This window comes from Ananas comosus, linkage group 2 (assembly GCF_001540865.1).
Source record: "Ananas comosus cultivar F153 linkage group 2, ASM154086v1, whole genome shotgun sequence".
Taxonomy (NCBI): Eukaryota; Viridiplantae; Streptophyta; class Magnoliopsida; order Poales; family Bromeliaceae; genus Ananas; species Ananas comosus.
In genome coordinates this window covers 11832073-11858291 of record NC_033622.1, presented here as the reverse complement: position 1 = coordinate 11858291, position 26219 = coordinate 11832073, and the positions used below count along the sequence as shown (strand labels likewise).

The following is a 26219-nucleotide window of genomic DNA, read 5'->3' as shown; positions in this document are numbered from 1 at the left end:
AGGAAATCCACGAAAATCCGGTAAGCATCACTTTGACCCACCTTAACACAAGCTCGGCGACAGTCCGAGCCTTTGGAAATCCTATCGAGTCAGCCGAGATCACCCAGGTCCAGTAACAAAGCTACACCAAAAGTCTTCTATACACCAAAAGCATCAAAATTTCTATCAAAATTCAAAATTTTGCACTTAAGCATAAAGTTCATCCAAATCCAATGTCAACTTTACCTTCCAATCTTCAAATCTGGTGAAGTAATGTTCCAAATTCAGTGGAGAGTGATAGCACACAAGGCTCAGGTCGCAATTCCAGCTCCCTCCAAAGATTGCATCATGAAAATCCACAAATTCACAGATTCAGTCCAAAAACACCAGTAGCATAGTAAAAAGCCAAATTGACCAAGCTAACCTCAACCAAATTCTATCAAATTGGGCTCCACGAATTTCTCTTGAAGTCCATAATCCACCAAACCAAGCTTCACAGATTCAGTCCAAAAACACCAGTAGCATAATAGAAAGCCAAATTGACCAAGCTAACCTCAACCAAATTTTGTCAAATTGGGCTCCACGAATTCCTCTTGAAGTCCAAAATCCACCAAATCAAGCTTCACAGCAAACGGAGCTTCCTACGTCGCACACGAGCCAAAACGCCGAAGGTCGCTGCTAGAAAACTGCTAGAACTGACATCCTCAAGGTGGAAATAGTGGAATTTGAAAAAATTAGAGGGGTTTGGGAGCAATTAGGACATCTCTGGGAAGAATAGGTGAAAAGAGTTCACTGGGGTCGCACTCTAGCTATTTATAGGGAGAAGGAGTGGTCAGATAAGCCCCAGGAACAAAGAACACAAACCTGCTGTTCCTGCAGAAACGGGCACTTTCGGGCGCCCAAAACCTCTTTCTAGGCGTCCGAAACCTCCAGGCTACACAACTCCTCCGCTTCGGCTCCACCCGCGGTGTGCTGCGCCCAAAACCTGTTCCGGCGAACCTCATCTACCACCAGTCACGTGTCAGTTCAAACGATATTCACGAGGTGAATTATCGGACCCATTTCTGGACACCCGAAACCAGGATCCGAATTGGCTTCCAGTTCAACTCAAAACAGCATTCGGGTTCTTGGCGACCCAAACCAGTTTTGGGCGCCCGAAATTGACAAAACTTAAGTTTTGCTTATTTGAATGCGCCGAGTCCATTTCTGCATCCATTTCGTGCGGAAACAACTCCGACTCGGTTCGACACTCTCCAGATGTGTCGACCAGTCACTAATCCTATAACCAATCCTATCCAAACCTCTGGAACACTACATTTAAACTTTTGTAAATTATTACGATGAAGTCTCATAACTCAGCTTTTTTAATTAAATATCGATATATATATCTAATATGAAAGTGATGGGGCGGTTAAATTATTTATTATAATATATAATATATCAATTTTATATTAGCGGCGCATCTATATTTTAAAAACTGCATCGGTGCGGCACGTGTCGGGCCGGACTAGGCCCACCTGTTTTAAACCTCTGTTCCACCACGCCGAAAACCCGCAAGGAAAAAGAAAGAAAAACAAAAAATTTTAGTTACAAATTTTGCAAGAGGAGGATGTGAGAATTTTTATTCCCATTTCCCTCTTTTTGGTGAAAGAATCAGTAGATTACCGATATGATTTAAATACAAAAAAAGACCAACACGATTTGAACATGTCTAAGATCCCGTTTCATAACGCGGTGACTAAAAAATGTATTTGTGCACTATAAAAAATTATAAAATTTAAAATTATTTAAAGTCTTTTTCCTACAACGTTTTAAGATATTATGTTGCAACCTCAATCAGAAAAGCAAATAGTATCTTTTTTTTTCTTTTTCTTTTTTTTTTGAAAGATAGCTAGCACGCTATTCATTTCGTTTATTTCATTTAAAAATAAATTTAGCTGAAAATATAAATCAACTAGGATTCGAACTTAGGTCTCGGGTACCAACCACCAAGCCCTTTGCCACTTGCTCTAAGGACGGTCGGTAGCAAATAGTATCTTAAAAACACTTACAATCATGTAACATACCATCCATTTTGTCTATTTTTTTTAGTTAAAAATATGTAGTAACTATGATTCTAGATAACAACCATCAAGCTATAGTATAAAAACAATACTTTTAATTACTATGTTATTAAATTATGTCTAACACAACTCTTTTTGCAAATTCTGAATTAAAAGAGCTGAACAACTTATTTTCTTTACAAGAAAAATGAATAGACACTGTGATCACTTCTAGCCCATTTTTTACCAACATTAACTAGAGTTGAGCTATAACAATATTATTAATTATAATATATAAATAATATTTATTTTAGTTTTTTAGCCTTTGAATTCACAATATTACCATCACTAAATAATAAACTCAAAATATCTAAAAAATAAAAGATAAATAACAATAACAAGTACTATTATTTCACCATTAATAGTATTCTAGATTTTTTGTTTTTCCAAATAACTATCATCTTATTGAGAAATCTTATTCAACAACTGTTTTCTTATTTCTCTGACCCTTCAGTATCATCACTCTGCGAATGCCTCAATGATCGAAAGGAAAGACGGAATCCGAATGATGTTGCATCTCGGAAAGCCGCCCGAGCACAGGAGCTTCCGCCACTCTGCTTCAGTCCTCTCCTTCCCTCCGGTGTACACGAGCATCAGCATATCGAATGTCTTCTTCATGTCTTCGAGAGAGCCGTCGTCTTCGAGAGAGCCGTCGTCGTTGTCGTCGTCCGCGCCCAAAACGGCATCTACGATTATAAGCTTTCCGTATTTCCGCGGCATCGCCTTCTGGCAGTTCTTTAGTATCCTCAGACAGCCTTCGTCATCGAAGCAGTGCAGTAGAAGCTGCCAGAACAAGCGATAAAAATGAAAGAATCAAATGATGATAGTTTGTTAACCCGCAGGAATAAGTTTATAAACTTTGCTCTCTTTTTTTTTTTTGTTGAGATAGGTAGTACGTTACCCATTTCGTTTATTTCATTTAGAAATAAATTTAGCTGGAAATATGAATCAACTAGGATTCGAACTTAAGTCTCGGGTACCAACCATCAAACTCTTTGCCACTTGCTCTAGGGACAGTCGGTTGTTTATAAACTTTGGTCTTGATATTGAAAACTTGAAGGAAAACGAAAATGCCCCTGTAACGAATTCATGGAAAGATTTTATTAGTGTCTGTCTACCTTCATGAAGATAGCATCACCGTCCGGAATGCCGTCGAACACGCTGCCGCCGACATGCTCGACGTGGGGGCACTCCGGCGCGGCGGCCACGACATGCGGGAGGTCGAAATTGATGCCGCGAATATTCGGGCACTGCTCCGTGATCTCCTTCAGCACCGCCCCCGTCCCACCCCCGACGTCCACCAGCGTCCGAATCCCCTCGAAGCCGCCTTTGTACACTGCCATCACCGCCCGCATGGCGATGCCGCTCATCCCGGCCATCGCCGAGTTGAACACCGCTGCGCACTCCGGCACGGCCGCCAAATTTGCCCACGGGTCCTCCTTCTTGTGCGGTGGCGCTCCCACGCCCTCGCCGTCGCCGCCGCACCGCACCACTCTCTCCAAAAGGCGGTGCCACGGGCTCTCCTGGAACGACCACGTTTGGAGGAGCACCTGTGTACAGCAATACATGATATTTCATGGTTTGTATGGAAAACTCCGCTTAAGCTGATACGTGGAGAAACCTTTTGTACCACAGCCATATAGATCAGAATTCAGATTTGCATCTATCACAGTACTAAATGTTTTCAACAATAGTTAGGATACCATGGAGGCAAGGCTGAGCTCGGAGCGGCACGAGAACCAGCGGGATGTCGGGGTGGGGGCGTAGGCGGGCTCGCCCGTGCTCGGGTCTACGCGCTCGGCGAAGACGCCCTTGTGTGCGAGGAAGCGCAAGAGGCGGTGGAGCGCGGAGTGATCACAGGGAGGCGTCGGAGAGAGTAGCGCGGCGATGCGGGAGACTGGGAGGGCCACCCTGGCGGCTCCGTTGACGATGTCGGGGATGCCGAGCTCGACGGCACAGCGGAGAGACATGGTGTAGACCATCGCCATCGTCGCCTGCCACGCCCTGATTTGGCCCTCCAGGTCTAGATTATTATGCTCCTCCTCCATGCTGAAACAAACAATTTTTGTAGTGATAATTAATTCATGTGTTAATGCCAATTCCACTTGAAAAGCAGGGCTTTGATACAAATCATTGGAATTTATTCGGTACATATGATCGACTACATCTCTCTCCCTTTTTGACGAGAAACAACGTAAATGCAACATGTGAGCATGCTAACTCAGATCGTCTTAGACGGTTTTACAAGCCGCTTCTATCACAGACTGAGATAGTTATTTTGCTCTAGACATGAGTTTCAAATTTCTGCTCCGCACAACAACGGTGTCAAGTGTGTACCATGAAGGTCTTAATGCATAGATAGATCTATGTACAAAACGAATTTTCTTAATTAGAGAGGGTTACAAAATTACTTCTGGTTTGGTGATGGATGAATTAAGTAATACTGGTGGATCTGCGCCGACCCACGTACGTTCAACCCCTCCTTAATAGCACACAATTCGCTAATTTTTCTATTATTTTTTATGCAAAAAATAAATAATCTAAATTAGAGACAAAAGTTTTTTTTTTTTTTTTTTTTTTTTGAAAACGGGGAGTAAAGACCCCAAAAATTTATTTTTTAAAAAAAGGTACTTTAGTACAGTTACAAAAACTTTGACCCCAACACCCAACAATACCAAAAAATAAAATTAAAAAAAATTCGGTCAACCAGCAGACAAGAGCGACAAAAAAGAAAAAGAAGAAGAAGAAGAAGAAACTACAGAAACACTAAAAGCATACATGACACAAAAAATCTCTTTATCGTAAGCTCCAGGTCCAGAGACATATGAAAGGAAATTTAAAATTCAGAAATTCACATAAAAAGATAAAAAATTGAAAATCTTTTAAAAACTGTCAAAAGAAAAGTTAGAGACTAGGCCNTGAAAGGAAATTTAAAATTCAGAAATTCACATAAAAAGATAAAAAATTGAAAATCTTTTAAAAACTGTCAAAAAAAAAAACTTAGGGACTAAAAGTCGAAATTATCTGAGAGAAAACTGATCAATAATTGAGTAGTGTATTCTTTTTTTTAACATAATCTAACTATTTAATTTTTTTAACAAAATGTTAGATATGACTCGAAATCTATTTCGGGTTTATGACTCGCCGACAGCTTCGCGGTGCGACCAAATTGAAAAATTAAATTATGAAGGAAAAATGAATGTCTGTGGGCCCGAGTCCGGAGCCCACCACTGACATTCGCCAGGGGGTGCGGGGGGCTCCGCCCCCCGCGGTACGGATCGGATCCAAAACCCATTATGAATTTTTTCTCTTCGTTTTTGCCCTAGAGGCGTGTGATCGTGGTTGGTTGTAATCTGAAGAACATTGTATTCTCTTTCGTTTCGATAGTGAAGTTCTCTCCTCGCTCGCCCGTGGTTTTTTTCCTGCAAAGGGTTTTCCACATAAATCTGTGTGTTCTTTCACTTTTACTTGTGGTTTGATAATTTTGTGTTCGTCATTTCGTTTCCGTTTGTGTGTTTGTCGTAACACAAAATATATTTAATAATTTTGCGACATCATTCGTCTAACATTTAAGTCAGAAATTAATAATATACCATGAATAATATGATTTAAATTTGAGACTACCTGATTACCAAGTAAATAATGTCACAAATTTAGATGCTCTACACTTGGAAATTATGGAGAAATAAATAAGCCCATTTATATCTAGAAGAAAATAATTAACTTCGGACTCCATTAATCACCAATCTACCTGATGAAGAGGTGATGTTGACCGAAAGCAACGGCCCACATTGGGAGATATATTTTGATGGTGCAACGAATCCTGCACACTACCTGCTATCAATGGTGTGACCCTCCTAGGCGTAAAGCTGGGGATAGAGTTGTATTTGTTATGCCCGCGAAAGGTGTCGTCTATCACTCCTCAATACTCAAGCCAGACTATTCGAACAAGGAAGCTAAGTACGAGGCACTCATCTTTGGTTTGATTACGGCCCTGGACATGGGCATCTTCTATTTGTACGCCTATGGGGATTCTCAGCTCGTCATTCGACAGATTCAAGGCATTTACGAAGTTTGGAAGCTTGAGCTAGTGCCCTATCACGCCTTAGTCCTCAAACTTATGGAGAGGTTCGCATTCCTTGAGGTTCATCATGTGCCAAGGCGACGAAATGCTGAGGTTGACACGCTGGCAAAGTTAGCTGCAGCTCTTACCTTACCCTCCGAAGGCGAGGCGGATGTCCGAGTCGAGCAAAGACTCCTCCTCCCGCCCATGCTTGACATCGTCTCCGATCAACTTCAAGCTACCCAAGCAGAATGTTCACCTGTTGAACATCTAGATTGGAGACTTCCCTTCATTGAATATTTAAAACATGGCAGGCTCCCTGATGGTACAGCTAAGAGGATCGAGCTGCGGAGGCGGCTACCGCAATATATTTTAGACAACGACATCCTTTACAGGAAATCCTACGAGCAGACTTGGCTCCGTTGTCTGTCGGGGCAAGAGGCACGGAAAGCTATGGAAGAAGTACATTCTGGGGTCTGCGGAGCGCACCAATCCGGGCCCAAAATGTACCACAGGCTCAAGGTCATAGGATACTTTTGGCCGAAAATGACCAAGGACTGCATTGAATACGCCAAGAGCTGGATTCTCATCTGTGCTCTTCGAGCATTATGCCGTCGAGTTTTTGTGGAGGGTGAAACGGATTTCCAAGGCTGTTGATGCTGAGCCTTAGAATAAAATTTAGACGACGATGATGAAGCATCATTGAGGACCTGAATGGTAGTCCCCATCAATCTTCTCTTCGGCCGATTGAAAACCGAAGGTTGATTATTTCTCACCTCCGGGTTGTGGACAGTTTTGCCCTCGGCAGGTTGAAATCTTGAATTGCAATGAGAGAAATCCTGTTTTCATCTTCTTCCTCTTGCCTTGATGTTCAATTCATTATAACTCGAATCGACCTCGAGTGAGGTGTAGGCTCCTACCGAGGTCAAGCTTCTAATTTCTTTTCAGTTGATGGAGTCCCTTCTCCAACAGAGATGTAATGATTAGACTCCACAACCAAATTTGTCACCCTTGAGGTTGGTGGTAAACCCCTTGGGTGAGTAATAATAACTGTATTGCCCCCAGCGTAGGCCACACGTGTCCTTGGACGGGGAAGATGGATGATATAATCTTGTGGATTGACAGGGCCTTGACATTGTCGGGGGGCCCAGTATCTTCTCAGAATAACCTGCCGTAACTCTGGAGTAGGCCATGGTAGGTCTTGACGTTGCCGTCAGATGCATAGAGTAGACTCTTGGAGTATCGTGAGTATACGAGTGATAATTGCTCAGTGATCAAAGACTTGCCCCCAGCTACAGATAAGACACTGTAGGGCATTATAATCAGAACGTCGATTAGCCAGACAAATTCTATCCTCCAGCTGTTGAAGTTCCAAGCCCAGATGATAAGCAAGGAGAGTAAGGCCTCGAATTTCTCGAGCCCTGCACTTATTCTCATCTCTCAGCCCCTGATCCCGAAGCTTTCCTTTCTATTGTGAGTTGAAGCTAAAGGGCCAACATCAATCTCTTTCTGAAGCAAATGATCTATCCCTCATTCTAGAAGAAATCTGTCCCATTCGGGGTGATGCATGTCTGCGCAGGTATCAATCCTTCAATTCAGAGCCCAAAGTCATCTCGCCTGCCCCAGCTGGATATTTCAACTCTAATATCAAGCCCCGGAGAAAACACCCCGAAAGGACAAGCAGGGAGAATGAATAACATACTATCATAAAAAAAAAAAATCATCCGAATCGCTCCGTGGGCTTTTACTCACTCTCGGACATATAGAGCTTGCCGGTAGCAAACATATAAGACCAATCGTGAGGGATACCATCAGTCTGAAGATGCCAGCGAATAATGAAATTTTTAGATAAGTGAAAAAGGCACAATGGCTTCGCCACCAGGGACCAATGAAATATGGCCTTGTCCCTGTGGGAATGAGGATTAAGGTGCGATATGCCCATCAGGTGGGATAAAGTTGCCAAAGCGAGTCACGGGCAGAGTTGGACACCATATTTTTAAGCGTGATGCTGATAAGTCCACTCGATAAGATACAACTTCCGGGGACTGATGGGGAAGGGCCCACGTTGGTTTTAGCTACTGATGATGGGACTACATCCGGGACCGGAACAGGACCACAAAGCTGCTCCATGACATTCCAGATGAGTTGAAAAACTATGATCCCTTCATTGACATTCACTCACCCTAATGAATAAGCAAGAGAGAACCCACAAGCTTTTATCCGCACCATGGCTTGCCAAAAGTCGAATTAGACAAGGCTTTGGGAGAAAGGTTCTGAACGTCAGGGACTTCCCTACCCCGCGACAGGTTAACTAGAGGAATGCCAGGTGATTCAGGCCTCGGCTTTCAAGGAGGCGGTTGAAAGATCCGCCTTGAGAGGACATTTTCTTTCTCGAGCTTTCGTGGGTTACAAGATCGAATAGCACATCCAGCTTACTCTATCGAGAGTCCAGCCAGATGAAGGATCAAGGAAATCGGGATCAGCTGCCTTTACTTTTTTTAGGGGGGTCTTGAATCTCATGTCATCAAAAGTAGGCAGGCTTAGAACAACCAGATAAGAATAAGAATCAGTTCAACTTTCAAGAGGTTTCGTCCATCTCTCGCCCATCTATCCCCTGAATGCAAGCATTGATCTTGAATGGTGCAGTTAATTAAAATACCTCTTTGGAGGCACTACCTCCAGACTTGCCTAACTCCCTAAACCTATCTGTCGAGTCACTTCCTTCCACTCGCCTTATACGGACCTAAAGGACTATCTTAGATAGTCAGCTTCCTCTTCCTATCCTTCCTTTTCACTCACTTCTTCGTCTTGCTTGTTCGGGCTTCTGATGGTTTTCCTCTGGCTGAAAGTTCTCAATAAATCGAGAAAGAATCTATGCCTTCAAAAAAGAGTAGGTTCCAGTGGAGAGGCCTGCCTAACGTAAGTAGGCCCCCCTTCGAAAGACATTACAAGATAAGAGGAGATTCCCTCATTCCGCAAAGCAGTCGGGCTAGTATGCCCCCAGATAGAAGAATTGCGTTACTGTCTTATTTTTGTTAGGGTCCTCTACTTCATCACCAAGATTGGGCCTTTATTTAAAACAGAAGAAATAATTAGATGCGTGCTCAGAGAAAGACGTAAGCTCCATTGTAGTATCGACTTTGAATAGCCGATGGGTGATCAGCTACCCTCCTGATCGGACCACTTGGAACGCTCACTCATCGAGGAATTGGAAGGACGAAAGGACTAATCGGTCCACTATTTTTCGTGCTATCTCCTTCAAAGGTCAAGAAAGAAAGCATAATGACGACTCAAAGGAGAGGACCAATATTTTCTTGCTCTTCCTTAATTCACGGGACGAATGATTGGCAGAGGGAGGGGAGGTAATTTGAGGAAAACTTAAACCACCGTTTTTGGAAGCATTGAAATCCCAACCAACCCTTCTCTTATTTTCTTTGCCTTAGTCTACCACAAAGTAAAGATCCCGATTTTTGGTAGGTCGATCAATCAACGAAGGATCAGTTATGGGCGAGACTATACATTTTTTTGTAGGGAAGGGAAGGCAAACGGGAAGGGAGCGAGACCAAGCCAGACAGAGAGCCAGCCCTTAATGGGCAATGATAGGCAGACCAAAGATTGCACATCGCAGTCTAAGCGTGCTTGCTTTGCGCACCGGCACAACAGAATGAGAATACGCTGACTCTGTTTATGGCTCTTGGTTCACTTCCTTGAGAAGGGCTTTCTGTAACTAAAAAATTAGAATTGTTGACCCATATGATCTCAGGCTCATTTCGAGGATGAAACTGACAATTTCACACTTAGAGGTTGAGCTCGTCAGTGATCTTTTTCATGGTGTCTAGAGAAACCAGCTTTGAACATGACATTCGTACCCAAGGAAAGTTTTGGCAGGCTTTATCCCACTCGAACGGGACTCCCTTCTTCATCAACCAGGAGAAAGGCAAGCATCTGCCAGATAAGTTTGATATGAATGAACCGTTGGATGTAAGCCAATCTTCCTTGGAGTTATTTAAGCTCCTTTAGGTTTCTTGGAGGCGGCATTTCCTGAATCGCCCTGATCTTTTGCGGATCAATTTCAATCCCTCGGTGGCGGATAGAAAATAGGAATTTGCCAGATGTGAGCTCTTAGTCTCTTATCCATTGATGTCTTCGTCCACTAGCAGGTTTTTTTGAAAAACTCTATCTATTTTGGTGTGTATGGTAGGCCTATATTTCTTGATTTCAATAGGACTCCTTACGAGCCTTGTTTCTATTTATTATTAGATAATTATAATCAAGTTATTAATGACTGGATGAAACCAAGAAATAACCCCTTACGTGCGAAATTGTAGAAGATCCCCTTTAAGATCAAACAATTTTTCATCGAATTGAGTATGACTGTATGTGTGATAGCATCTACTATACCAGGAATATCAATGAACCCAATTCTTGCAATTGCTCAGGATATCCTCGTTTAGCTTCTAGATATATTTCTGAGTTCCAAATCCCTCTTACTAACTGGAATAAAAGAATTAGTAGATCTGTTCCGCCCAAAATGGGAATGGGCTGGGGTTATGAACTTCTAATCATGGAATCGCCTCGATCATCAGATTAGAAGTTCATTCCATACCGGACCAGACCAGAATAGGGTTATGTACATTCTTATTATGAGAAGGGGTCATTCGAGCGTATGTAAAATGAGACTATGTTTACATATGGATCCCTACGTCCAACCATTCTATGACGGATTAGGAAGAGGCGTAATCAGACCTGCTTTTGATATATCTATCCTACTGTTAATTGGGTACCATATTCACTTCTTTGGGCTTCTATTGAATCGAGAAATAGGTTTGATTGTACATCTTATATATCTATATATATTTCTATATAAGGAATTCTCCGGATAATTCAAATTGAAGCAATTTGATGTCTGCCTCAGGCCTATATGACCGATTGATAGAAATACTCCAACACTCCACCTTTGTTATATATTCCATATATCACATTAGATAGATACCATATTTATAGAATACGATTCACTTTCAAGATGCCTTGATGGTGAATGGTAGACACGCGAGACTCAAAATCTCGTGCTAAAGAGCATGGAGGTTCGAGTCCTCTTCAAGGCATAATATTGAGAATGCTCATTGAATGAGCAATTCAATAACAGATTTCGGATCTAATCAATATTGAGATATTGAGTCTGTTTTTAGTTTATACGAAGTATTTCGGTGATCCCCACGATTCGAGTCAGAGCTATTGGAATTGGAATAGGTTCGGCAGCGGATCACGAAATCTTGGCGATCTTCTCTATCTAATGAATGAGTAGTCCGTTTGGAAATCGTCCACCCCCCACCCACCCCTGAGTATATGATTCAATAGGAATCACATAAGGGTAGATTGATAGAAACCAATGGTTTTAAACACACTAGTACCTATAAACCAACAGATAAAGTACATTACATAGTAATTAGGGATTGGCGACTTACCCATTCAGTGACTTTGGCACTAGACATTCCCAAAATAGGTAACTATCGGGTCGGGTGAAGATCTATAGGATAATAGGGACAACAATCTAAGCGAAGATCTATAGGATAAAGATCTTCCGAATTGCTCTCATCATAAAGTTTATACGAAACAATATCGTTCTTATGCCGCGGCCCGTTGTGGATGCTCCCTACTTCGATTTCCCTCACAATGATCTCCTCCGAACTGTCTCCGTTGCGGTAGCCTGTATAATCCCTTCCCTCCCGTGCTTGCTCTTTCTCCTTGAAGAGGCAATTAATCCAACAACGAACCGTTCAAATCGGGGCGGCTATTGAGCTCCCCTCGGAACGCCGCCTCAGTCTTAGTAAATTTGTTCCTCCTCAAGAATTCCAACACTACATTAACCGAATCCACCATCTCTACAACAAATTTCTAAAAAAAACCCTAGAAAATAAACATAATTTTTTTTTTTTGTTTTTTACACCACCTCTACAATGAATCCATAGTAAAAACTAAAAAAATAATCCAAAAAAATAGTTCTTTTTTTTCCCCTATTTCTCCATTCCTAGAACAAAATTACTTCAATCAATCTCTACAAATAGAGAGATTCAATGTGGGTATATACCCTCAGGTTGGAGAGCCCAATCCAAAAAAAGGAAAAAAAGGAATAATTGCCTATATATCCTTAAAACTTCTGAAATATTTTATTTATCCCTTTTTTTTTTCTTTCCAATATACCCCTTATATGTTCCTCAATTATTCCAAAATATCCTACAGGTACCACCCGTTAAGTTAACTTGGGTTAAACGTGAGTTAAATATCTACCATAGTTAAAAAAATTAAAATACCAATTTTGCCCTTAACTTAAGGGCAAATAAGAAATGTTAGTGACGGTAGAGGGATATATTTTAAAAGACCAAAAGTCAAAATACTTTTTGTGTTCCTGACTTAAGGACAAATAAGAAAAGTCGGTAATAGTGGAAGGGTATATTTGAAAGGGTAAAATAGTAATTTTATACAGATAACAGAGTTCATTAACAAATTTTAACTCTAGGAGTATATTTGAAATATGTTGAAATGTAAAAAGGGTATTTTCAATATTAACTTTCTAAAAGGGGTAAATCAAAAAGTCGAAAATTTTTCAGGAGTATATAAGCAATTGCTCCCAAAAAAAACTTCTTTTCCCCGTCTTATACAATTAAAGAGACAAAAGGATTCAATGGTGGCGCAAAGATCACAGATTGGAGAGCTTAGTCCAAAAGAAAAAAAGTTCTTTTAAAAAAAAAAAAAAAAACTATTTCTCCATTCCGGGGACCAAATTACTTAAACCCATCCAAATATGGGTATAAATGCCTATAAATTGGAAACTCCTTGATCACATTATATAAAAAAGAGGGAGGAGAAGAGACTCACCGAGGGGGGTTCTTGGAGAAACGAGATTGTGGAAGTAGAGTGAGGGGACGTAGAGGTGGATTCTAATGGTGGTGGTGATGGAGGAGGAAGAAGAGGGAACAAGGCATAATAGAAGAGTGGATTTGAGTCCGCAATGGAATGATAACAAAATAACAAAGGAGAGTAGAGATTAGTAGTAGCACTAGTAGTAGTAGACTAGCAGTAGATGGTTTGCTGGTGCCAGGGTTCTATTGGTTGTACGTCGTTTTAGTTACAGTTTGTTAATAGATTGTAAGATTCTTTGCAATTAATTAGGTTATATTGTAGCTGCAGCTTAGAAAAAATTTTAGAATGCAACAATAATACTACTGATGTGGTATTTCTAATTAATTAAAATATTTTTCTGAAATTTATCTATTCTATCATAATTTTTAGTAAAGTATTTTTATTGTAGTTTTCTTTCAAAATGATATATGATATGGTGTAAGTGTTATACAGTAGAATTTTTTTAACTTAGATAGATTTTTTATAGCATTTATGATATGGTGTAAGTGTTATACAGTAGAATTTTATAACTTTAATATATGGATATGAGTATGGACTTTTAAAACTAGCCGGGTTCGAATTCGGGTTCGGGTTTTAATTTGATTTTCGGATTCGGTTTCGGATTTTTGAAAACCCAATCCAAACCCGACCCATTAACATTTCTAAAAAAGAAGAAAATGAATATAAATATAAAACACGGTGAATCATTCAGTGTTTGAACACGGTGAATGATTCACCATGTTCAACTTGCCAACCAACCCTCCAACAGGCCCACGTGGCGCTTGCGTGGCGCCTGCGTGACAGAAATATGGCTATTTTTGTAATTATAAATTGGTTAGAGCTAATTTTAAAATAAAATTTTTTCAGGGACCATTTGCAAAAAAAGCCCACAATTGAGTCAATGCTCTTTATGTCCACACAAAAGAGACTTTTCTAGAGAGAGCAAGAGAGGTAGACAGAAAACTAACCGAATTATTTGTACCGAGATTAACACAACAGAATGCAACCCCTAATTAATTTTGTGATAAGGATAAAATCAATTTACAGTTAAACATAAATATCCAAATAAAAATTTAATCTTATCTGAAAGCGTGCGAGGCACTGCATATACCCGTCCTTCCCAAAGTACGCATGGAATTCCTGCTCTTGCGAGCACGATCGTGAAGCAGGTTGACGGAGATTCTTTTAACATCCAGTAAATAAAAAAAATTTTAAATAAAAAAATAAAAAAATAAATGGATAAGAATTAACATTTTAATATCTTTCTAGCTACTTTGTTTGAACAGAGGAGACCTCAATAGCAAGAGAATTTTACGCCTTTTCTCGCTACGAAAAAGAAGCGGAACCCGCACAACGGAACGAAATTTCATTTGGCTTTAGCTCAAGAAACGGAATGCGAGAATGTCCCGTTAGTTTTTTTCTCACTAAAAACAAAAATAAAATAAATAAATAATAAATAATAATAAATTTTAAATACATAAATTTAAAATGTAAATAAAATAAATTTAAATTTAAAATTTTGAATTTTTTTACCAACATAATTTATAGTGTGTTACAAGTAGTAGGATGTGAAGGGAGATAAGTGAGGATTAGAACTCAATATCCGAGCCCAAAAAATCCAACGAGTTGAAAGCCGTCCTTCGCGAATTGCATCAAAGCCACCTAGCTCTCTCTTCTATAGGGATGTTAATGGGTATGAATATCCAAAATTTTATCCGAACCTGAATTTGAATGAAATGGATATATTCGATGGTAAATGAATATGGATATCAAAAATAAAAATCCGACGGATATGGATTCGAATATGAATTTTGACTGTACCCAACTTGAACCTGAACCCGACCTGACCCCTATCCGAACCCGAATTTATTTTGTATTATATATAATATATATATAAATTTGATATTATATTTGAATTTATATTTTAAAATTTTAAATTTAATATAATATATTTTAAAATATTTTAAAAAATAATTATTTCGGATTCAAATTTTTAAGTTCGGATTCGAATTTTAAATTTTTGGTCGGGTTCAAGTTTAGATATGAATTTTTAAAATCCGTCGGATTCGGATTCAAATTCGGGTCTCGAATTTAGAGTCGGATTCAAATTTTTAAAAATCTGCCTCCAATCCAATCAGTTGATATCTCTACTCTTCTAACGTAAGCAGAAAGTGGTGCAAACCATCACGTCAGGATAAATATGTTTGGTGGTGTGTCCCACCACATTGAATGTAGCGTCTCTTTCTATTGTCCTTAGCCCCGTACAATTGAATGAATAATGAGTGTTGATTGAATATTGAGTCTTGATATTTTTAGGAAAAACTTAAAAAACTCCTCCGTGATTTCATAGTTTCTTATTTTGCCCCCCATGATTTGAAATATATCAAATTGCTCCCCTATGGTTTTATTTTTATCTTTTCGGTAACTTTTTCGTTAATATCTCATTAAATTATATACAAAAAACTTCAAATTTCTATCTAGATTTATCAAATATTCACTTTAGTACCCTTTAAGTTTAACTTTATCACTGATTTAAGAAAAAAAAATAATAAAATTGATAAGAAAAAGAGAAACAAGAAATCACAGGGGGGCAAATTGATACATTTTAAACCACAAGGGGGCAAAGTGAGAAACTACGAAACCACAGAGAGGGTTTTTGAAGTTTTCTCATATTTTTATACAAAATAACAGTAGTTAAGAAGATTTTTTTCAAAATTTTTTAGCATTTGAACCACTGAAAAAAAAATATTTTCACAAATAGTCTTATCAAATTTATAATTATAATTTTAATTCTATTCCCGTCATGCAGACATCATTTAGCACCACATGAGCTTGCTGGAGGTGCTGGAATAAGTTGAATGCGGTGAATCATTCATCATGTCTAGACACGATGAATGATTCATCGTATATATTTGAACAACGTGTTTGTTGTATTGTTGATGTTGGATTTGTTGTATTTGTTATTGTGTTGAATTTTTAGTATTGAAGAGGATATTACTTGGGCTGGGGTTCTACTGAATACGATGAACCTTTCACCGTGTTTAGACATGGTGAATGATTCACCGTGTATATTGTATTACTACCCTTATGCGCGGGGGAATATAACTATAGAGTACGGTGAACCATTCATCGTGTTTCAATACCTTATACCGTGAATGATTTATCGTGTTCAACTTATTCCACCACCTCTCAGTGGTGCACTAACGTGGTGCCTACATAGTAGGGATAGAGCCAAAATTATAATTATAAATTTGGTGAAGTTATTTGTGAAATTTTTTTTTTTTTTTTCTGAGGAGGCCAAATCCAAAAAAAAACCCTTATTTTATGCAGAGAGAGCTAGCTTAGGAAAGAAGTATATATATAGGCTTTCATGTTTTTCCTTTATTTTATTTTATTTTTAGGTTAAAATATAAATAAAAATTTTTAAATATATATATTTTTTCTCCCGACATTTTAAAAAGTTATATTTATTCCATAAAAATTTTAATTAATGTATTTAGCCTCACTTCGTCAAAATTCTGTCATTATTTTATTCATTTTTTATAATTTATACTAAAAATATCTTTAAAAATAACATAAATATATTAAAAAATTATTTTTTATAAAATAAGTAAGGACAATTTAATTATTTCACGCTCTTCATTAAATTCATAACTCCTAAAAATATTTCTGAAATTTTAAAAGGACAAAATATATATTTTTGAAAACCAGGGAAAACCAGGGATGAAAAGTAAAAACAAGTATTTATAAGACAATTTTTTATATTTTAGCCTTATTTATAATAATAATCACCTGGATTAGCGATTAGCATATTTAGAGTTGATTTGATCTATCTCAAGTAATTTCAAACTTTTTTCTTTGCCATCATATTTGGGGTGAAAGTGGGTAGGATATAATCCCGATTCTGTATCCAAAAATTTTCTAATATGGATTGAAAATTTATTATCTAACTCGATTTCGGATTCGGACCTCGAGTTAGAAAATTTTTTAGATTCGGATTTGGATCTCAAGGTGAAAAGATTGTTGAATTCGGATTTAGATTCGTATACAGAAGAAGGTTCACTTTCTTTTTTGGATTCCAATTTAGCTTTACATTGCCAAATTAGAAGCTGATTCTAATATGTTTTCAATATGACTGACTGTCCCTAGAGCAAGTGGCAAATGGTTTGGTGGTTGATACCCGAGGTCCCAAGTTCGAATCCGAATTGATTCACATTTCCAACTAAGTTTATTTCTAAATGAAATGAACGAAGCCGGTAGCATGCTACCTATCTCTCAAAAATAATAATAATAATAATATGTTTTCAATATGTAACATTCCTGTTAAATCCATAATTCATTTTTTTAAGAATTTATAAGTTTTTCTATATTTTTCTAATTTTCTATAAATTTTGCGATACACTGATGAATATTTTTTTCTTTTAGTTCTTTTTAATTTTAAATAAACTCCTAAAAATGTATGGAGGCCCTCAACTGTAGGCTGTTTATAAATGAGTGGTTGAGTAAATAGTAATTGTAATTTGGGATGCACCACAACTAGATTGTAATTGTAATTACTTCACGGTTTGTTAAAAAAAAAAAAAAAACAACTTTCCTTTCTTAATTACTTGCGTTTTATAATTTACTTCGGGTTTATGCTTCATTTGGGAATGTAGGAAGATTATGTTATATGCGGTGAGAAAATACGATGAAAAAATATCCTGTTTGTTTTCGTATGTAATATTACGTTTCGTATATCGCAATAAGTCGGCTACGATATATTTTTTACGGTCTTACCAGAGAATGCAGAAATATATCCCTACTTTTTTCCCAATTTTATTTTATCTAATAACATAAGATGAATCTTAATACCAAACTAAGTCTTAGATTGTAATAATTGCGGTGAGTAAATAGTTAGGTGGCTATGCAGTAATATACTATAGGCTTAGTTTGTAATAATTGCGGTGAGTAAATAGTTAGGTGGTTATGCAGTAATGTACTACTAGTTAAAGACCCGCGCATAAAATTTTGTATTTCTTCAAATCTAGAGCAAAATTTCAGAGTTTGCATAAAATTTTGCATAGAGTTTCTTGTCATAGAGAAATAATAACAATCAACTACTCAAAATAGGTGCATTGCTTCAAATTTTGAGCATAATTTTTAAGCATACATAAAATTTTACATAGAGTTTCTTGTAATAAGAAATCAACCAATCATAGTAGCTACAGAAAGAAGGCAAATAAAAATAAGAACAGGAATAGAGAATCCATAACTCCAGCCAAGAGTAAGAAAGTATAAACTATTGAAAAAAACATCAATCATGAATAAAACAAAAATTTATATGAGGCTCAGGATTGTAAATGCCCCAAAAGTAAATGGTTATGTCAAATATTGTGTGGACTGAATATGTGCAACATTAACCACAGGCTGCAGCAATTGCCCCAAGGCCGCAGCGATTGCCTCGAGACTATTCAACATGCTGTGTTATTGCAGACAAATTTAGAAGAGAAGACAGCATCTCAAAAAAAATAAATTCAGCAGAGAAGGTACCCTGCGAAAATTGTCCACCTCATCATTTGCCTTATCCCAAAGGATAGAAAAAGCAACAATAAACAGTGTTTGCTGCGGAAAGAAGTAGAATTTAGATCTCATAAATGCTATTACTCTCCTGAGACAAAGAATGTACATTTAGTATCTGAACCTGGCTGATACTAATAAGTAACAAAAATTGATTCAAATTGATTCATATTAGACTTCAATATAAACAGCACACTTTTTTTCCCTCTTTGTAAAGAGTGAACATAATAGAGATTACATAAAATTTTGCATTGAGTTTCTTGTGGTAGAGAAATAAGAACCAATCAACCAATCACAGCAAGTGCATTTCTTAAAATTTTGAGTAAAATTTTTAAGCCTGCATGAAAATTTGCATAGAGTTTCTTGTAGTAGAGAAATAAGAAGAGATCAACCAGCCATAGTAGATGCATTTCTTGAAATTTTGAGTAGAATTTCTAAGAATACATAAAATTTTGCATAGTGCGGCAAGAAGGTAAAGAAAAATCTGTGGAAAGGTTCTAAGCCAACATAAAACTTTGCATAGAGTTTCTTCTAGTGTAGAAATTAACAAATCCCAGTAGGCGCAACAAGAATGCAAAGAAAAATCAGAACAGGAAAAATTATCTCAAAACAATAAACGACAAACCCATAATTCCACCCAAAAGCAAGGAAGTGCAAACTGCCAGGCAAAAAACCAATCAAACAATCAAAGCAGGTCATTTCTTCCAATTTAGCGCAAATTTCAAAGGCCTTATATAGACAATCTATATAATCTATACAATTACATTAAAGGGCGAACCCTTAACCATTTTGCACCTTTTTCCTTGGTAAACTGTTAAAACAACAACAAATGAAGAATATGGAAACTCTCGCATTAAAGAGTAGAAGAAAAAGCAATAACAAAGAAAGTAGATGGAAAAAAATATAAGAGAATAAGTAGAAAAATCGATGCATCTTAAAAATTTCACCCAAAACCAAATTGTAAAACCCAGGTAAAAGCAAGAAAATATTAACAATAACTCGGTAACTAATAGCTGCAAGCTGTAGGGATTGCCACGAGACTGCAGTGACTGCCCCGACACAATTCGAATTGTCATGCCATTGCAGGCAAGTTCAACATCCAAAAACAAATTCAGCAGAAAAGCTAACTCTCACAAATTGTCCAATAGCAAACAGAGAAAAATTCAAAAAAAATATAAGAGTATAAGCAGGAAAACCGAGAGATCACAAAAATCTCATTTAAAAAAATTTTCAAAACCCAAGCCATAAACAAAGCAACCATCATGCATCCAACAATCCAAGCAACATGGAAATCCAAACGCCAGACAACAGGAGAAGCGAACAGGAAGTAGCCGAAGAAACTATCAGAAGACCAGACCTCTGCTGTGCGGGCAATCACAGCACGAAGAATAACAGAGATAGGAACCTACTTTGCAGGTATAATCCAGTGTGAGAACAATGCAAAAGAATAGAGAGGAGATGGGAGGCAGGGCGCCGCGGCTGAGCGGCGCAGTATCCTATTACGACACCCACGCCGCGCAATGATGGGGAGTCGTACGGCACTGACGTTCACCCATCTCCGGGAAGCGACGGCCCCGGTGAGCATTAAATGCCCAAATCTGTGCTAGAGAAGGATAGATTTGGGGAGATTTGCCAGATCTGCACTAGAGAAGGGGAGAAGCCAATCTCCGGCCGAATGGCATTTAATGCCCAGATCCGGGGTAGATAGGGGCGTGGTGCAGGCTGGACCCATCTCCGAAAAACAGGCAGTTCCACAGCGCATTAAATGCCCATATCCGAGCAAGCGGCGATTGAGCGGCGCCATCAATGCGCCGAAAAAAGTACAAACCCTACAGGGTACGTAGGGGTCGGTAGAGAGAGAGAGAGAGAGAGCGAGCGAGGGAAGGGCAACGTCAAGAGAGATGTAGGGCATAGGAGTAGAACAGTAGGAAGAGTAGGGGGGAGCGGAGGTGCGAGGAAGAGGGGACCCACGAGTCAGATGGGTGAGAGAGGGGGAAAAAAAATTATTGGGGGCTCACATCCGAAATTAAGGAGAAGCTGCAAAATGGTTAAGGGTTCGCCCTTTTAATGTTATTGTATAGATATAGATGGCTACTGCTTAATTTTGAGAGGATTTTTTCTTTTTCTTTTTTTTCTACTGTGTCTAGTCACAAGCTAAACAGCCCTATTGCTGAATCTAATACTGCATTCTCCTCAAAAATTAGGTTCAAATTTTAAATTTTGTTGTATGCGCTAAAGAATGTGTGCAAAGGCCAAAGATACCAACAAACTCTATGCGTTTCTAGTTGATTCACATTTCTAGTTAAGTTTATTTCTAAATAAAATAAACGAAGCGGGTAGCATGCTATCTATGTCACAAAAAAAAAAAAATCTGTACGCTTCTGATCCTGTATGCTTGTTTATTTTCGACTACTTATTGGATAAGTTGTATAGAACTTATTTCAACTTTGACTTTTGTATTTTGGACTATCAAATTTTTTAAAATTTAAATTTTAGTTCATAATTTTTTAATTTATTTTCTTTAAGTCATTTGATGGCTCTTTCTGTATAAAATCTAAGTTAATTACTTATTTTAATATATTAGTTATATTAAATAAGATTCGTAGTGCATTCAAATTTTAAAGTTAAAAAATTATTAATCGACTCAAATCAAAAAAATAAAAAAGTTATGTAATAAATTAAAATTTTGAAAGATTAAATAGTCAGATCAAAATTGATAATAGTTGGGTAAATTTTATATATTTTTACATATTAATTATTGGCTAAATTATAATTTTGGTCCTCAAACTATAAAATGCTTGACACTTTCATTTAAACTTTAATTTGTTGTTTTTTTTATTTAAACTTTTGTAAATTATTACAATGAAGTTTCATAACTCAGTTTTTTTAATTAAATATCGATATATGTCTAATATGAAAGTGATATGGCGTTTGAATTATTTATTATAATGATATAATATATCGGTTTTATATTAGCGGCACATCTATAGTTTAAAAATTACAGGATGCGGTGCGTGTCGGGCCGGATCCCATTTCCCTCTTTTTGGTGAAAGAATCAGTAGATTATCGGTATGATTTAAATACAAAAAACACAATTTGAGCATGTCTAACATCTCGTTTCATAATGCGGTGGCTAAAAAATTTATTTTTACACTATAAAAAGTTAAAAAAGTTTAAAATTATTTAAAATCTTTTCTCCTACAACGTTTTAAGATTATATGTTGCAACCTCAATTAGAAAAGCAAATAGTATATATCTTCGAAACACTTACAATCGTGTAAAATACTATTCATCTTGTCTATTTTTTTTAGTTAAAAATATGTAGTAACTGTTGGCTTAAATGGGCCAGTATTCTGCTCTGTGGCTGGAGGTCATGTTGGGCCGAGTCATGTTCAAAATGGCGTGAGGTTGGGTGGGCTGAGTCATATTTGAAATGGCGTGAGGCTGGTTGGGTCGAATCACAATGGCGACCCGTGGGCGATGTATCTGTACACTTTAAGTGAATTGGTTGCGTATTTCTAACAGCTCGAGCTTTTGGGATTAATGGTCAGCGCCAACGATTCGACAATAACTATGATTCAAACTTGCGAATTCAGATAACAACCATCAAACTATAGTATAAAAACAATACTTTAATCACTATGTTATTAAATTATGTCTAACACAACTCTTTTTGCAAATTCTGAATTAATAGTACGAAAGAGCTGAACCAACTTATTTTCTTTACAAGAAAAATGAGTCGACACTGTGATCACTTCTAACCCGTTTTTTACCGACATTAACTAGAGTTGAGCTATAATATGTTGGGAATCCGGTATTCGCCCCGGTACTGAATCTCGTGAATCCGCAACTCACTCCGATACCGACTGCTGTGGATCCGATATCGATTGTTGAGATTCCACAACGGAAACGTCAAATCGGGTTTTTACCATAAACCCGTCTCCTCAGCAAAAGCTAATACAATCATAAAAGAGAAAAATATACAGGTAAAATAAGATTCTTTAAATAAAAGAAGATTACACCTGACTCCTCTTCTGCAACTGAGTAGCTACAACCCGAGCCCTCTTCCTGAATCTTTTCTACCATTCTCTCGTCTTTTATAAACCTTAAAGAAAATCCATCTGCGTGCACCCGTGCACTAGGTGCACTAAATAACTCTCTCTCTCTTTTTCTCTCTCTGGTACGGCACCCAAGCTTCAGCCGTACTCCCCCAAAAAGAGACTCTAATGCATTATATATAATGCTCCATCAAGAATGTACCCAATCTAATATATTTAGGATTCATACTTTAATTAATATCTAAATCTATCTTAATCAATCTCTAATAGATTTAAATATTAATCCTAATCTAGTTAGGTTTATCCTCTAATTAATATTTAAATCTTAATTTATCTCAAACAGATTTAAATATTAATTCTTATTCAAATAGGATTTAACTACAAATCTAACCAAATCCTAACATTCTCCACCTTGGTTTGATTTGTAATTTTCAACTGCTACGTCGAGCTCACCATGCAAGCTCCACCTTGAGCTTGTCTCCTCCGCTTGATGTCGCCGCATCCGTCGCTCCGTCTCGAGCAACTGCATATCCGGGAACTTTTGGAACCCAAACCGTCTTCGCTCCCATTCTGGTTGTGCTCCCGTTCAGAACGTATAAGTTCCCACGCTTGTTCGCCTCGCATACGACCCGATCTCGTTTTCGGACCCTCATAGCTCCACCTGAAGCTGAAATATCGCAACCCTTCGAGTCCAATGCGCCTAACGAGATCAAATTCCGCTTCAATCCAGGAACGTGCCGCACACCTGTCAGCGTCCTCACGACCCCATCGTGCATTCGAATTTTCACCATGCCGACTCCCAATACTTTGCATGCTGTCCCGTTCCCCATCAGCGCCTTTCCACCTTTGGTCGCCTTATAGGTGGCAAAAGACTCCTTCTCCGGGCATACGTGAAAAGAACACGCCGAATCGAGCACCCACGCATCGTCCGAAATTTTCGCACCTCCGGTTGCCGCATACAGCACATCAGAATCGATCATCTCCGACTCTGCTGTCTCCGCCGTCGCTGATACCGTCTCGTCCTGGTTCACGACAGTTTGCACCTTCTGTCGCTTTAACTCCTTCAGATCATCCTGAAGTTTTCGACAATAGCGCTTGATATGCCCCTTCCTGTGACAGTAAAAGCATTCTACCTCAGATAGCGGTCTCTTCTGCCGATATCCAGTCGCCGATATTCTCGCCTCCTTCTTCGCAGTCACCACCAGTCCTACATCCTGACTTTGCGTGCCGGACTCCTGAGTCATCTTCCGCATCTCGTTCGAGAGAAGCGCCGTCGTGACCGCCTCCACGCTTATGGACTCCTTGCCATCAAGCAACGTGGTCACCAGATGCTCATATATCGTCGGTAGCGAAGATAGTAGGATCAACCCCTTGTCTTCGTCATCCAGATTGACTCCGATGCTGGTCAACTGGGCGACCACCTTGTTGAACTCATTTAGATGATCATGTAGGCTCGCCTCTTCTTGCATCCGCAACGTAAACAGTCGCTGCTTTAGATATAATCTGTTCGTCAAGGATTTGGTCATGTACAGATCTTCCAATTTCTTCCACAATTTCGTCGGTGTCGTCTTGCCGCCTACATTGTAAAGAACCTCATCTGCTAATGATAGATGAAGCGTACTCAGCGCCTTCCGCTCCATCTTCGTCCATGCCGCATCCGTGACGTCCGCCGGCTTTGCCTCCTTCCCGTTTAACGTCTCGTCTAACTCTTGCTGTACGAGAATTGCTCGTGCTTTAATTTGCCATAATCCGAAATTGTTCTTGCCGTCGAACTTATCGATTTCGAATTTCGTGGCCATCTCCGTCGATCTCTCCCGCAGATAGGTAACCTTCGGCTCTGATACCGATTGTTGGGAATCCGGTATTCGCCCCGGTACTGGATCTCGTGAATCCGCAACCCGCTCCGATACCGACTGCTGTGGATCCAGTATCGATTGTTGGGATTCCACAACGGAAACGTCAAATCGGATTTTTACCATAAACCCGTCTCCTCAACAAAAGCTAATACAATCATAAAAGAGAAAAATATGCAGGTAAAATAAGATTCTTTAAAGAAGAGAAGATTACACCTGACTCATCTTCTGCAACTGAGTAGTTACAACCCGAGCCCTCTTCCTGAATCTTTTCTACCATTCTCTCGTCTTTTATAAACCTAAAAGACAATCCATCTGCGTGCACTCGTGCACTAGGAGCACTAAATAACTCTCTCTCTCTTTTTCTCTCTCTGGTACGGCACCCAAGCTTCAGCCGTACTCCCCCAAAAAGAGACTCTAATGCATTATATATAATGCTCCATCAAGAATATATCAAATCCTAATATATTTAGGATTCATACTTTAATTAATATCTAAATCTATCTTAATCAATCTCTAATAGATTTAATTTTTAAATATTAATCCTAATCTAGTTAGGTTTATCCTCTAATTAATATTTAAATCTTAATTTATCTCAAATAAATTTAAATATTAATTCTTATCCAAATAGGCTTTAACTACAAATCTAACCAAATCCTAACATAATAATATTATTAATTATATATATAAATAATATTTATAAGTTTTTGAGTCTTTGAATTCACAATAGTTCCATCACTCAACAATAAGATAGTGTTGAAAGAAACAACACTATCTTTAGAAATCAACCGACCGACGTAATCCAAATTTCCCACAGTATTGGAGTGTTGGCAAAAGAGTGGACTGAGTTCAGTCGAGTTGGGTGACGTTTTACTTGTTGGGCTGTATAGTGTTTTTGTCACATGTGGTCGTGTGTCTTTCTCTTTTCCTTTTTTCCCTTTCGCTACCCTCTTTCTTTTTCTGTTCTTCGTGCCTTTTTGAGACCTTAGCTGTCTCACCCTTTGTAGCTAATTTTATTTACTGAATGAATGAAGTAAATAGCGTGCTACCTTCCTCTCAAAAAAAAAAAAAAAACAATAATCTCAAAATATCTAAAAAATAAAAGATAAATAACAATAACAAGTACTATTATTTCACCATTAATAGTATTCTAGATTTTTTGTTTTTCCATATAACTATCATCTTATTGAGAAATCTTATTCAACAACTGTTTTCTTATTTCTTGGACCCTTCAGTATCATCACTCTGCGAATGCCTCAATGATCGAAAAGAAAGACGGAATCCGAATGATGTTGCATGTCGGAAAGCCGCCCGAGCGCAGGAGCTTCCGCCACTCTGCTTCGGTCCTCTCCTTCCCTCCGGTATACGCGAGCATCAGCATATCNATCAATCTCTCCATAAAACTAAAGTAGACTTAAACGGAAATATGACAAAATCGTATAGAAAAATCATAAAAGAGTAAAAATGGATATACAAAAAGTGTATATTTTGTATATAAATAAATCATTATAAGAAAAAGTAAAAATGGATATAAAAAGAATTTATAAGAGTTTATAAAAAAACCATTACAATAAAGAGTAAACAGGGGTAACAGCCATGGTTGTGTAGCAGTAGTAGACAGTGCGGGCTTATGGTCGCCTTCGTATAGGCCGTGCACGTGTCTGGGCGGTATGTGGACGTCATATATTCCGCAGATGTTCTTCGTTTT

At 38.2% G+C, this 26219-nt stretch overlaps 2 protein-coding genes across 3 annotated transcripts in view; both read right to left on the bottom strand.

Moving 5' to 3' along the window:
- Window positions 2352-13248, bottom strand: LOC109706516 ((R,S)-reticuline 7-O-methyltransferase-like). Of its 2 annotated transcripts, none has more exons than XM_020227396.1 (4): window positions 4233-4424; window positions 3785-4130; window positions 3200-3631; window positions 2352-2864 (listed from the first exon to the last, which is right to left on the bottom strand). In XM_020227396.1, the coding sequence occupies exons 1-4, from the start codon at window positions 4286-4288 to the stop codon at window positions 2541-2543; spliced, it is 1158 nt and encodes a 385-aa protein (XP_020082985.1). In that variant the 5' UTR covers window positions 4289-4424; the 3' UTR covers window positions 2352-2540. The 2 variants fall into 2 exon arrangements, with proteins under 2 accessions (XP_020082985.1, XP_020082986.1); XM_020227397.1 differs by lacking the exon at window positions 4233-4424 and adding an exon at window positions 13021-13248 and having other exon boundaries at window positions 2400-2864.
- The window catches only part of LOC109706517 ((R,S)-reticuline 7-O-methyltransferase-like), a 19609-nt gene continuing 19011 nt past the window's right edge, over window positions 25622-26219 (bottom strand). Inside the window, exon 4 of the mRNA XM_020227398.1 lies at window positions 25622-25895. Coding sequence (XP_020082987.1) covers window positions 25752-25895 — 144 coding nt within the window. The 3' untranslated portion in view covers window positions 25622-25751. The remainder of the gene's footprint in view (window positions 25896-26219) is intronic.